This window comes from Monodelphis domestica, chromosome 6, assembly GCF_027887165.1.
Source record: "Monodelphis domestica isolate mMonDom1 chromosome 6, mMonDom1.pri, whole genome shotgun sequence".
In the NCBI taxonomy this organism is placed as follows: Eukaryota; Metazoa; Chordata; class Mammalia; order Didelphimorphia; family Didelphidae; genus Monodelphis; species Monodelphis domestica.
In genome coordinates this window covers 189285105-189297400 of record NC_077232.1, presented here as the reverse complement: position 1 = coordinate 189297400, position 12296 = coordinate 189285105, and the positions used below count along the sequence as shown (strand labels likewise).

At 39.2% G+C, this 12296-nt stretch overlaps 1 protein-coding gene and 1 long non-coding RNA gene across 2 annotated transcripts in view; one reads left to right on the top strand and one right to left on the bottom strand.

The window, feature by feature from the left end:
- Nucleotides 1-11272, bottom strand: part of LOC103101498 (uncharacterized) — an 88634-nt gene extending 77362 nt beyond the window's left edge. The window contains exons 1-2 of the long non-coding RNA XR_468758.3: nt 11156-11272; nt 2676-2821 (exon numbers count right to left, since the gene is read on the bottom strand). This is a non-coding gene — a long non-coding RNA (uncharacterized LOC103101498). The remainder of the gene's footprint in view (nt 1-2675; nt 2822-11155) is intronic.
- LOC100017588 (S-phase kinase-associated protein 1-like) lies at nt 326-820 on the top strand. The gene has a single exon (XM_056802780.1). The coding sequence runs from the start codon at nt 341-343 to the stop codon at nt 818-820; it is 480 nt and encodes a 159-aa protein (XP_056658758.1). The 5' UTR covers nt 326-340.
- Nucleotides 11273-12296: the final 1024 nt, after the last annotated feature.

The window sequence follows — 12296 nt, the reverse complement described above, 5'->3', positions numbered from 1 at the left end:
CTCCAAGTCAATAACTAATATCTATAGCTAATACTTTTTGTGGCTCTTGTTTCCTCCATCATCGTTCCTCTCACCATCACTTTATTATTATTCATAGAAACCCAAAATTTAAATCTTCACTCCACCATCTTATTGTTGCATTCTTTAATGCTCTCCTTGCTCAGCTCAATTGGTCAAATAATAAGCCATGTCCTTCCTTAAGATCTCTCTATTTTGAGTAGTGATCTTGGTGCTCCAAGTTGCCTTGGGGACTCTCCTCCCTTATCACCTGCCCCTCTGCCCAATGGAGCCTTCTCATCTCTGCCAGCTCTCCGCCCAAGGTCCCCAGGGATCTGGAACCATGCCTTCAATTAAGTTGCAGAGCTCAGATGGAGAGATATTTGAAGTTGATGTTGACATTGCAAAACAGTCTGTAAATATCAAGACCATGTTGGTAGATCTGGGAATGGATAACAAAGGGGATGATGGTCCAGTTCCTCTATCGAATGTCAATGCAGTGATATTAAAAAAGGTAATTCAGTGGCGCACCCACCACAAGGATGATCCTCCTCCTCCTCCTGAGGATGATGAGAACAAAGAGAAACAAACAGATGACATTCCTGTTGGGGACCAAGAATTCCTGAAAGTTGACCAAGGAACCCTTTTTGAATTTATTCTGGATGCAAACTACTTAGACATTAAAAGTTTGCTTGATTTCACATGCAAGAATGTTGCAAATATGATCAAGAGGAAAACTCCAGAAGAGATTCACAAAACATTCAGTATGAGGAATGACTTTACTGAAGAGGAAGAAGCCCAGGTATGCAAAGAGAACCAGTAGTGTGACGAAAAGTGAAATTTTGTACCTGCTGACACTGGAACACTATAAGGATTGTTCCAAATAACTAGTTGCACTACTCTGTTTATAACTGTTAATATTAGACAAATGCAGCAGCAAAATCCATTGTATTAGCGGATATTAATTGTTCCCATTGAGTGCTCCAAGTTGCCTAGTGTTTTTTTAGTCCAGAGTCTAATCCTATGACTGTTTAACTAGTATAATCAAAAGACTTTTTACTTTGGTCTGAATAAAACTAAAATTGTGTGGGTTCTATATGGAAAGTGGCACTTTGGGCTTTCCTTTTCTTATTTTGTAAAGCAGTTTTGTCCAGCTATTGTCCAGTTTTAAACTTTAGTTTTCTTGCTATCTGACTTGCCCTTTAAGGAATGTTGCCACTATAAATAAAACCATTTGCAAAAGTTTTCCAAAATAGAAAAAAAAAAGATCTCCCAATTTTCAAACATGCTTTTTCTAAAGTAAGTTTATTTAGATATATTATTTCCTCTTCTTTTAATCTAGGAAGTTTATTCTTTTGAAAGTATTCTTCCAATTCATCTAAATTGTCAAATGTATTGGCATACAATTAGGCAAAATAACTACTAATAATTGTTTTAATTTTGTCTTCAGGAGTGATTTATTTACCTTTTCATTTTTAATATGAGTGATTTTATTTTCTTCTCTTAAAATCATATTAACTAATGGTTTTATCTATTTTATTGACTTTTTTCAAAAAACAATTCTTAGTTTTATTTATTAATTCAATGATTTTTCTAAATTTAATTTTATTCATCTTTAATTTCCAGGATTTTAATTTGTTCTTTTACTAGTTACTCTCTTCTTTCTTCTGCCCCTCTGCCTAGTGGCTGTGACCTCTCATCAACCCCAACCCCAAAAATAACTTTCCCAAAAACACACTCCAAGTAAAAGCAGAAGAACTGATGCTCAGAGAGACCCCTGCCAACTCAGGACAGACTGCTGCCCCTAAGCATAGACTTCAGACCCAGAGAAAGGAGACCTTTGCCCCACTCTGCCCACTCCACTACCGGCACATGTCTGTCTTCCACCCATCCACATTGAGGTAGGGGCATCTGTCCCCAGCCTCTCGTGTGTCATTTCTCTCTGTCAGCCTATGGCAGCCCCCTTCCTGCTTCCCTCCTTCCTCTGGAATTTGAGTTGACTGCATTTAACTGAAACTGTGGAAAGCAAAACTGCAGATGGGGGAGATGACTACTATATCTACATATCTCAAATTCATGGCTATCTGTGACTATGTTTGTGGAATAGCTTAAAACTGTGCTAAGATTTTTCTCTTGGGGATCTTTCTCTAGGTTACACCAATAGTTATAGAGTGACACACACACAAAGGCTTTTTCCTCCCTGGTATACTTATTATCTTTTACCCAAAAAACCTCTTTCTTCCAAACCTCCCCCATTACTCTCAAGACCACTGCTCATCCCAGGCACCCAGGCTTGCAAGCTCGGTCATCCTTCCCTTAACACTCTCTGTTGTCAAGTTCTTTCCATTCTACCTTTGTAACACCCCTCTTTCCTCCTCTGACTGCCACCACTATGGCTCAGGCCTTCACTACCTCATTTTGGGCTATTTCAATAGCCTTTCAGATCTTTCTGTTTCATGTCTCTCCTCTCTAGTCCATCCTCCATTCAGATGAAAAATCTCTTTCTTAAGCACAATCCTGACCCTCTCAATCCTCCATGCCAATCCATCAGCCACTCCAGAGGCTCCCTGTTACTTTTATGATCTCATATAATGTCTTTGGTTTTTAATGCCCTTTATGACTTGGTCCCTTCCCACTCTCCCAGTCTTCTTACACCTAACTATGCTCCAGATACTTACAGTCAGTTACTCTGGCCTCCTTACTGATCCTCAAACATGATAACAATCTCCCAAATGTTCATTGTCACTGGCTCTTCTCCCACGCCTGGGATTCTCTCCCTCCTTATTTCCTTCTCCTGACTTCAGGGTCTTCCTTCAAAACACAGCTAAAATAAGAAATGAAGAGAAGGGTTTCAGAAAAAAATAGAAAAAAATTGCATGGATTGCTGCAGAATGAAGTAGGCAGAACCAAAAGAACATTGTACACCACAACAGCAATCCTTAAGATGAACTACCATGAATGACAGCTATGTTCAACAATCCAATGGTCCAAGACATTCCAGAGATATATAATGAAAAATGTTCTCCACCCCCCAGAGAAAGAATTCATGGTGTCTGAAAGCAGATTGAAGCAAATCATTTTTCATTTTATTTTCCTCATTTTTTAATGTGTCTTCTTCCACAACATGACAAATATGAAAGAGGGGAGGGAAAGAGAGAGAGAATTTGGGACTTAAAATGTTAAAAAAACAAATGCTAAAATTGTTCTTTTGTTTTCTTAAACTCTTACCTTCCTTTTTAGGATTAATTCTAAATATCCTTTCCAAAGTAGAATAGTGGTAAGGGCTAGGCAATTGGAGTTAAGAGACTTGCCCAGGGTCACACAGCTAGGAAGTGTCCACAGTCAGATTTGAACCCAGGAACTCCCATCTTTAGGCTTGGCTTTCTATCCACTGAGCCAACTAGCTGCCTCCCAAAATTGTTCTTGCATGTAATTAGAAAAAAATAAAACATTAATGAAGAGAAAAAAAAAACACAGCTAAAATTCCACCTTCTGCCAGAAGCCTTCCCAATTGTCCTCAATGCTAGCATGTTCCTTCTGAGATTATTTCCAACAGATCTAATACATATACTTATACATATACATAATTGTTTGGATGTTATCTCCTCTAATAGACTGTGAACTTCTAAATATCAGGGATTTGTCTTTCTTTGTAACTCCAGTGTTTAGCCCAATTCCCATTGTGTGAATTTAATCTAAATTGTCCCCCTTACCTGCCCATGTGTATTATGGCAGGACACAAGAAGTCACCAACTCTCTGGCTTCCTGGAAGAAGCTGGTTAAAATATCATGTGGCCGGCGAAGTGTCCAGAAGTCAGGACTCAGGACCCAGACTGAAATTAAGCCTGGCTGATCAGAAATGCAGGAGGAGTGATGTCATTGGCCATATAAGAAAGGGGATGGAACAGTAGCAAGGTCTCTTTTGTGAGGGACTTCCTCTCTCCCTACCCTGGAGGACTTAACTTAGCTTGAGCCATGGCTGAGAGCTGGAGTCAAAGAAGGGAGGTATGCCTTGGGGGAGTTTTTAGTTAGAGAAGTCTGCTGTTCCTTCTCATTCTCTCTGTCTGTCTGTCTGTCTGTCTGTCTCTCTCTCTCTCTTTCTCTCCCCATCTGACTCTGTCTCTGTCTTTCTCTTTCTCTCTGTTTCTCTCTCTCTTTCTGAGAAATCTATTTCTCCCATTCTCTGTCTCTGTGTCTGTTTATCATTCTCTCTGTTTCTCTCTGTCTCTGTTTCTTTCTCTATATCTCTCTGTCTCTTTCTGTTTGTGTGTCTGTTTATCATTCTCTCTGTTTCTCTCTCTTTCTGTCTGTTTTTCCCTTTCTCTGTCTTTCTCTCTGTCTCTGTCTTTCTCTCTGTCTCTGTCTTTCTCTCTGTCTCTGTCTTTCTCTCTGTTTCTGTTTCTCTGTGAGTGCCTGTTTCTCTCTCTCTGTCTGTTTCTCTCTGTCTTTCTGTCTCTGTATTTCTTTGTTTCTGTTTCTCTGGGTATGTGTCTGTTTCTCTTTCTGTTTCTCTCTGTCTTTCTGTTTCTCTCTGTCTCTCTCTCTCTTTCTCTGTCTCTCTCTCCCTCTTACTCTGTCTTTCTGTCTCTCTCTTTCTCTGTTTCTCTCTCACACACACATACATACATATACCTTTACTAGTAAATAATTATCAATTTATATACAGTCTCCAGAGAATTTTAATCATCACATCACCACATAGTAAACACCAAGTAAAAACTTGTTGACTCGACTTAGTACAAAAGTACTCATTCCAGAATTAGGGCACCTACTTTCCATTCCTGCCTCTGAGGCTGAGTATCCAGGGGAATTTAGGCAACTCATTTCACTTCTCTGAGATTTCACTTCCTCATCAGTGAAATGAGCTGTTTGAATTCTATGGCCTCTGAATCCCTTCTAGATCAAGAATGAAAATTGAATGAATGGCTGCTCAATTAGATTGCAAGCTCCTACAGGACAGGGATTGTGCTTTCTGCCTCTTCCTAGTAGGCCCTAGTCAAGTCAGCAAGCATTTCTTAAGTGCAAACTATGTGCTGGGCATTGAGGAAAAAACAAAAAGACAAAAACACTCTGGGTTCTTGAGTAGCAGGACTCTTGGGGTCTAATAGGAGAGACAATAAAAAAAGTACCCATGTACACGCAAGATGTGCACAGGAGATGGTGGAGACAGTCTCAGAGGGAAGGCACTAGCATTAAGGAGGCTTCTTAAAGAGGACAAGGTTTTGACTGAGCCTGGTGGAAGGAAACCATGGAAGGAAGGAGATGGAGATGATGAGGGAGAGCATTCCAGGTATGAGAAACAGGCAGTGAAAATACCCCAAACCAAGGGATGAAGTGTCTCGTGTGAGGGGAAGGGTGCCAGTGTCACTGGATTTAGAAGTAGGTGGAGGGGAGCAAGGTATAAAAAAACTGAGAAAGTAAGTAGGGGTCAGATTATCAAGGGACTTACAAGCTCAAAAGAGGGCTTTCTGTTTGCTTATTGAATAGGGAGCCCTACTCAATGAGTGTGTCAAGATGAGAAGAAAAGTCAGATCTTGAACAAGATAGGGAAGACTGAGCATCCACACCTCTCCCCAGCTAAATAAAGTTTCTGAGATTCAAAGAGATTTGGCTTAAATGGATTTCAAAGTACATACTCCAGGTACCCTGGCCAGATGAACTTTAAAGGGTAAGGGAACCCAAAGTTAAAAAAAGGAGAAAAGAGAAAATTTGTTTTTATGTTAGGAAACCCAGCAGATATGCTACATGACCATTGAAGGCCATTCTTTAGATGTTTTGATTTCATCCCTAATAAACCTGCCTCTTGGCAGCATCTGATGCAGAACTCAAAAAAGTAAGCCAGCTGCTCGTTGGGTTTAGGCTGCCTTACCTCATCCTAGTCCTGTATGGAACACTTAGAAGATAGGAGAGAAGAATCGCTTCTGGAAAACCCTGGGACAAAGCTGGTCAGGGCTGCCCTCTTTCTTTTTTCTTTTCTTTTTAAGGCAGGTAAAATGTGCTACTTGCTTTCTCTCTGTTTATTTTGGATTCTGTGGACTAGACCACAGCTCAAACTTTATGGTCCTAATAAAATTCCCAACATTCTCAGACATGGGCCATGATGTTTATGTACTGGGAAGAAGACAAAGGTGTATTTATGAAAGGGATGGAAGTGCTTGAGATGAATGAACTGAGGTAAAATCTGGCTGAATTATGAAACAATCAAAATTTATCTTCTCTTCTTGGGTCCTGCCCCCACTCTGTTACTTAGACTCCTTGTGCTCCTCCTTGATTATCTAGGAGCTGCCAGTATGTACTGGAGTATGTACTTTGAAATCCATTTGGTTTTTTATTTTGTTTTCCCCATTTTTATAGCACTTTTAAGACATAGAAACACTTTATTCATGCAGGATCATAGATGATAAGATCATATATTTAGAACTGGAAAAAGTCTTAAAGAGCATCGAGTCCAACATCCTTCTTTCACAGATCACAAAATCTCAGGCTCAGAGGTATTAAATGGCTTGCTGAGGATCATAAAATTAAGTATCTGAGGCAGAATTCAAACTTAGTACATTCTGATTCTAAGTTCAACAAATAGCTTACTCCTCCAGGCTGCCTCCCTCAACAATTCTGTATCAGAGGGGGAAGAAGTTGTTAAGTTGTTTCAGTTATGTCTGATTCTTTGTGACCCCATGTGGGGTTTTCCTGGCAAAGATCCTGGAGTAGTTTGCCATTTCTTTCTCCTGCTCATTTGACAGATGAGGAAACTGAGGCCTTTTAAAGGTTAGCTGAAATATCAATAATATGGAAATAGGCCTTGATCAATGACATATGTAAAACCCAATGGAATTACTCATTGGCTATGGAGGTGGGGGTGACAGGAGGGAAGGGAAAGATCATGAATCATGTAACCATCAAAAAATTCTAAATTAATTAATTAAATAAAACTTTCCAAATTTAAAGAATAAATTTTAAAAATAAAATAAAGGCTAGCTGATTTCCCCACAGACACAGAGCTAGAACATGTCTGAAGCTGGATTTGAATGCATGAAGATGTGTCTTCCTGATTCCAAGTCCAGTGCGCTATCCATTGTGCCATGTAGTTGCCCATCTATATCTACTTATATACATGAAAAATAGGGCCCAATACATTAACATTCCCATGATCACCAAGGTCAGCGGTTCTCAACCTCTCAATTTGTAGCAATGAGAATACATAATGCATATCAGGTATTTACATTCCGAATCATAACTGTAGCAAAATGACAGTTTTGAAGTAGCCACCAAAATAACTTTTTGGTTTGGGGTCACTGCAACATGAGGAACTGTATTGCGGGGTCACGGCATTAGAGAGGTTGAGAACCACTGCCCTAGGTAAAGGAACAGATTGAATTAGCTTCTCCAGTTTAAACTCCTGTGCCCATTTCCACGCTGACTTCTTATAAAGATACAGAGCTAATAAGTCACATAAGATCTGGCATGAAAATTCAAAAATTCAGGATCTTCTACTTGCCCTACTTGCCATGAAAAATTAGGCTGTTCTTTGTGTATGCCTTTCTTCCAGGAATAAAACAAAACAAACAAACAAACAAAAACTTCTCGATGATCTCCCTTATTTCTCTACCTTCTTGGGTCGTTCTTTCAAAAAATACAGATCTTCGAGCAGGAATCTTCTGTGCACGGTGATGGTGCTTTCATCTAAAGGAGCAAAACTAATGGTGGAAATTCCAGACACTCTTTCAAGTTTGTGGGGAAAATGTGTTACGGAATGGGGACTAAGGGGCTGCTGAACTTTTTGGACTCGACATAGATATCTGCCTATTCGCTGATGAAAAGAGTAGATTTGGAAGGATTAAATCACAGTACAGGCATGACGTGCTGCAATGCTTGAGAGCAGCACAGAACTGCTTACTTAGAGATAATAATAATAGTAGTATTAATGACTACATTATATGTTACTTATATATAATACCTTACATATGATATTGTGTTATATATCACATGTTTACTCTAATATTATAGATAATAAATATAGTGATATGATATATTACTGATATAATGATAATATAGTATTGGTAGCATGCTTGTCACATATATTAGCAATGAAATCGCAGATCCATTGAGATATTCGGCTATGAGACTTTCCAAAGCCCCCTCCTATCTGAGCATCACAATGTTCCCAAATGAGAGGAACAAAATAAGCAGTTCTTTTCAGTGCTTCCAGCAATATAAGAAAGAATGGTGTGCTAATGAGGTGTTAATTACATGTGAGAGACATAGGAGGGACTTGCCAAAGGTACACACAGGCTCATGGCTCTCCAAAGAAGTCACCGTGTGGCCGATAATAATACCAAGTATTTATACAAAATATATTACATGTTGTCTCCTTTGATAATCCCAACCTTGCAGAGTAGATATTCTTATTCCCCCTAAGTTATAGATGAGAACATTGAGGCAGAAAGAGTTTAAGTGACTTGTCCAAGGTAACATAGCTGGTAAATGTCTGAGGGAGGTTTAGAACTCATGTCTTCTTGGCTCCAAGTCCAACACTGTACACTATGCTACCTAGTTACTTCAGAGTTGCCACTCCTGCAATGCAGAATCATCTCAGTGGTCCAACTCTTCAATAATATAGAAACTTCTACTGGAGTACATTCCATCAACGTTGACTATTTCCTACTCTCTGTGTCATATTGGGGCTTAGCTTGAAGGCACAAAGGTTTCTAGAGGAGACTGGAAAAATAGCATCAGCAGTGGGTTTGGGGGCAGCTAGGTAGCACATTCAACAGATTGCCCATCCTGGAGTCAGGAAGACCTGGGTTTACATCTGGCCTCAACCACTTCCTAGCTGTGTGACCCTGGGCAAGTTACTTAACCCAAATTGCCTAACTCTGAATGGTCTTCTGTCTTAGAACTGATAATATGATGGAAGGTAAGGCTTTCTTAAAAAAAATGGGTTTTTGTGAGGAAAGAAGTAGAAAGCATCTAGAGTCTAGAGAACATAAGCTTAACTCTTGGCTTGGTTCTTACAAAGTCTATGACCCTGGACAAGTCATTTCCATTCTCCAAACATTTGTTTCCTCTCTTTTAAATGAGAGGTTTGGGCTAGATGACCTCTCTGGTCCCTCTTAGCTTTAAGTCTCTGAGCCTGTGATCAATATACATTGAGCAAATACCTTCATAAAAGTTGTGGAACTCCAGTGGTATATTCTTAGATACATTCTCCATTTATAATTTTTTTTTCCTATGGAAGAAGTCCCTGCCCCTTATAGTTTTATTTTAGCCACCTCATTTTCCTAGAACTCATTAAGAACATGAGATGGAGCATTTCTATACTTAAAGAATCAAAGATGACACTCAGAGCCCTTAGGTTTAAATCTCAGTTTTGTCACTTTTTTCCTGGAAAAGTTGTTTCACCTGGCACCAGGCAGCTAGGTAACACATCTGATAGATTTTACAGCCTGGAGTTAGTAAGACCCAAGTTCAAATCCAACATCAGACACTTTCTTGCCATTTTTCCCTGGGCAAGCCACTTCACCTCTTTTTTTGCCTCCTTACCTTAACTGTAAAATGTGGATTAATAATAGGAGCTATCTCCCAGGATTGTTGTGAGGATAAAAGGAAATCATATTGGTAAAAATCATTAACATAGTACCTGGCACATAATAGACCCATAATGTTTGTTTTCTTCCTTTCTGAACCTCAGTTTCTATAGCTATAAAATGAGGAGGCTGACTCTGATGCCCTCTAAGATCCCTTAAAAGTCTAAATCTAGGATCTCCTTAAAATATTTAGTTTCTGAAAAAAGAAGTATTGCTGTGGTCGGGGAATATGGCCTTTCCAGCTTTTAAAAAATGAAAACTCCATGGGGATATATCATGAGATTTACTTGTGCCTAGAGCAGCCATTTAAACCCATCTGTCAATCTGCAGATAATACTCAGAAAATAAAAATTAAACTTAAAAATCTCAGCTGAGTCCCTTTTATCTTGCAAAACCTTAAATGTTCCTTTGCCTTCTTGTCACTCTATTTCCTCTGTCCTTACCCACAATTTTCAGGACAAGTTTTCCATTTAGACGATATTTCCAGCAGACGGCCTGTCTTTGGGGGGTATTTTCTTTCTCTTTCGTTGCAGAAGACACTTGCAGTCCTTTTTCTTTATTGTTTGGGATAGAAAAAGCCTAGATTGAGATGTTTGGGAATGATAGATGATTCCTCCTTAATCTCTTCCAATTTGGGGTTTGGGTTTGACTTTTATGGAGAAGGAGTTCCAGGGAACTGGACATATGAGGAAAGCAAAGTTTGCATTGAAGAGATTTAAGGACTAGAAAGATCAGGGCTTTTATAACGAGTCCTTTAAGGGGTAACGGAGCAATGATATTCCCTCAGACAGGGGGAAAATGTCAACTGTCAATCTAACACCATATATTATAGAAGCAGGATGTTTACGCTTTCTGAATCATTCCCCTGATGTGAAGCATAAACATTAGCACACAGTCTAATAGGGCATTCTTTGGGGATGTTAAATGGACTTTTTAAAATGTTCCTTTAGCCTTATTAACAAAGGTCATAGTGATTCCTATAAACAGAGCTGGCCTTAGGCAAAACTGTGAAAAAGCAAAGTTTGTCTTTTTCTGTCTGCTACAAGGGAGATCCCTCATTGGCTCAGCCTCACAAAGTCCTATTTCTTGCCCCTCTCTAGAGCGGTAACTAGGGTGAGGCTAGCAGAGTTTTGTCCCAGGACCAAGAAATTCAGAGGGCATAGAAGTCATTTAAACTGCTATGACAGTAGAGAAACCCTTAGTAAGTTCACATCAAGTCAATTAGTTGAAAACAGTTAAAATTAGTCAAAAGTAGAAGTTGCCAGAAGGTACGTAATTCATCCTTTCTCTCTGACCCCTCTAGCTAAAGTCCTGGGCCACTCGGTGGATTTCATGTGTCTTGGAATGTCTATCCATCCAGGACAGTTTCCCTGGCTCTTTTCCTCTCGCAGTCAAGTTCCTCTTTAAAAGTTGATTGGAGCATTCTTTCCGCTCTGCTTGCCTCAGGTATTTGTTAAGCTTGTCTCAAATGCAATTTTTTAAAAAAATTACTAGTTATGGGTATATTTCCCTCCCACCAAGTTCAACAATTATATTTGATGTCAAACCAACCTTCACTTGAATTTAAAACTTACCTCTCATTATTGGATCAGAGAGAAGATAAAGGTTTGAGGAGAGCACTAGAGGGAATGAGCTCTAATCCCAGGCTGCGCAGGTACACTGATTTCCTTGATTCCCTCTTGAACCTTCAAAGAGATATTGTCCATAAGTTCTGTTATCCATCCAGTTATGCAAGGTAAAACACTACTGCCAAGTGGATACAACCCCTCCTGTGACCACTTCAAGTAGTCATCACAATCCAAGAAAGAGTATTTAAATCCTTTTTATTAAATCTAGATAATTGTGCTTTTCTTGCTTTGGTCTGAATGAAATTTCCAAGATCTCTTTTTAACACAGAGAATCTCAGATTCTACAATGTGGATATCTGTTGGTGTCATACATCTAGACTGAGGCTGAGGCATGATTTGATGGGGCATCAGATCCAGAGAGAAACATTTGGGGAGGCCAACACAGTGATAGAACATGGTCCTTTCCTTAAGGAAAGAAGGAGCTATCACCAGGTGAAGACAATGAAAGAAAGGTAGAGTCTTGATGAGGCAGTAGGATAGCGATGGCAATACTCAACCTATCTCATACCTGGAAACACACTCACAGACCACATAATTTACATGATCCAAAAAGGGAAGAAGGACTAGAACATGGAGGAAAGACTGTCAGGAGGGAGAACAACTTAGACCTATTTTTCTCAGACACTTTAAGTCATATGAATTGTGTAAATCCCAGTGGAAGATGAGATATTTTGTCTTCCTTCACAAATCAACTTAATTCAACAAGTATTTTTAAATATCCAGTACATACACACACACACACACACACACACACACACACACACACACACACACACACATACACACACACACTGTACTAAGTTCTAGGTATACAAAGACAAAAATACAAACAGTTCTTTCTATTAGGAAAAGCCACATATAAAGGGGGGAAAGGTTAGAACTAAGCAATAGAGAGATCTAGAGAAATCTGATTAACTCTGAGTGCAGATTGAAACATACTTTTTTCTATTTTATGTTTCTTGCTTTCTATTTTTATTTTTTGCAACACGGCTGGTACAGAAATATGTTTTTCTTGACTTCATAGAAGAATGAAGGGAGGAACAAAAGGAAAAGAATTTGGAAAAAAAAATTTTTAAGGAAATACGGA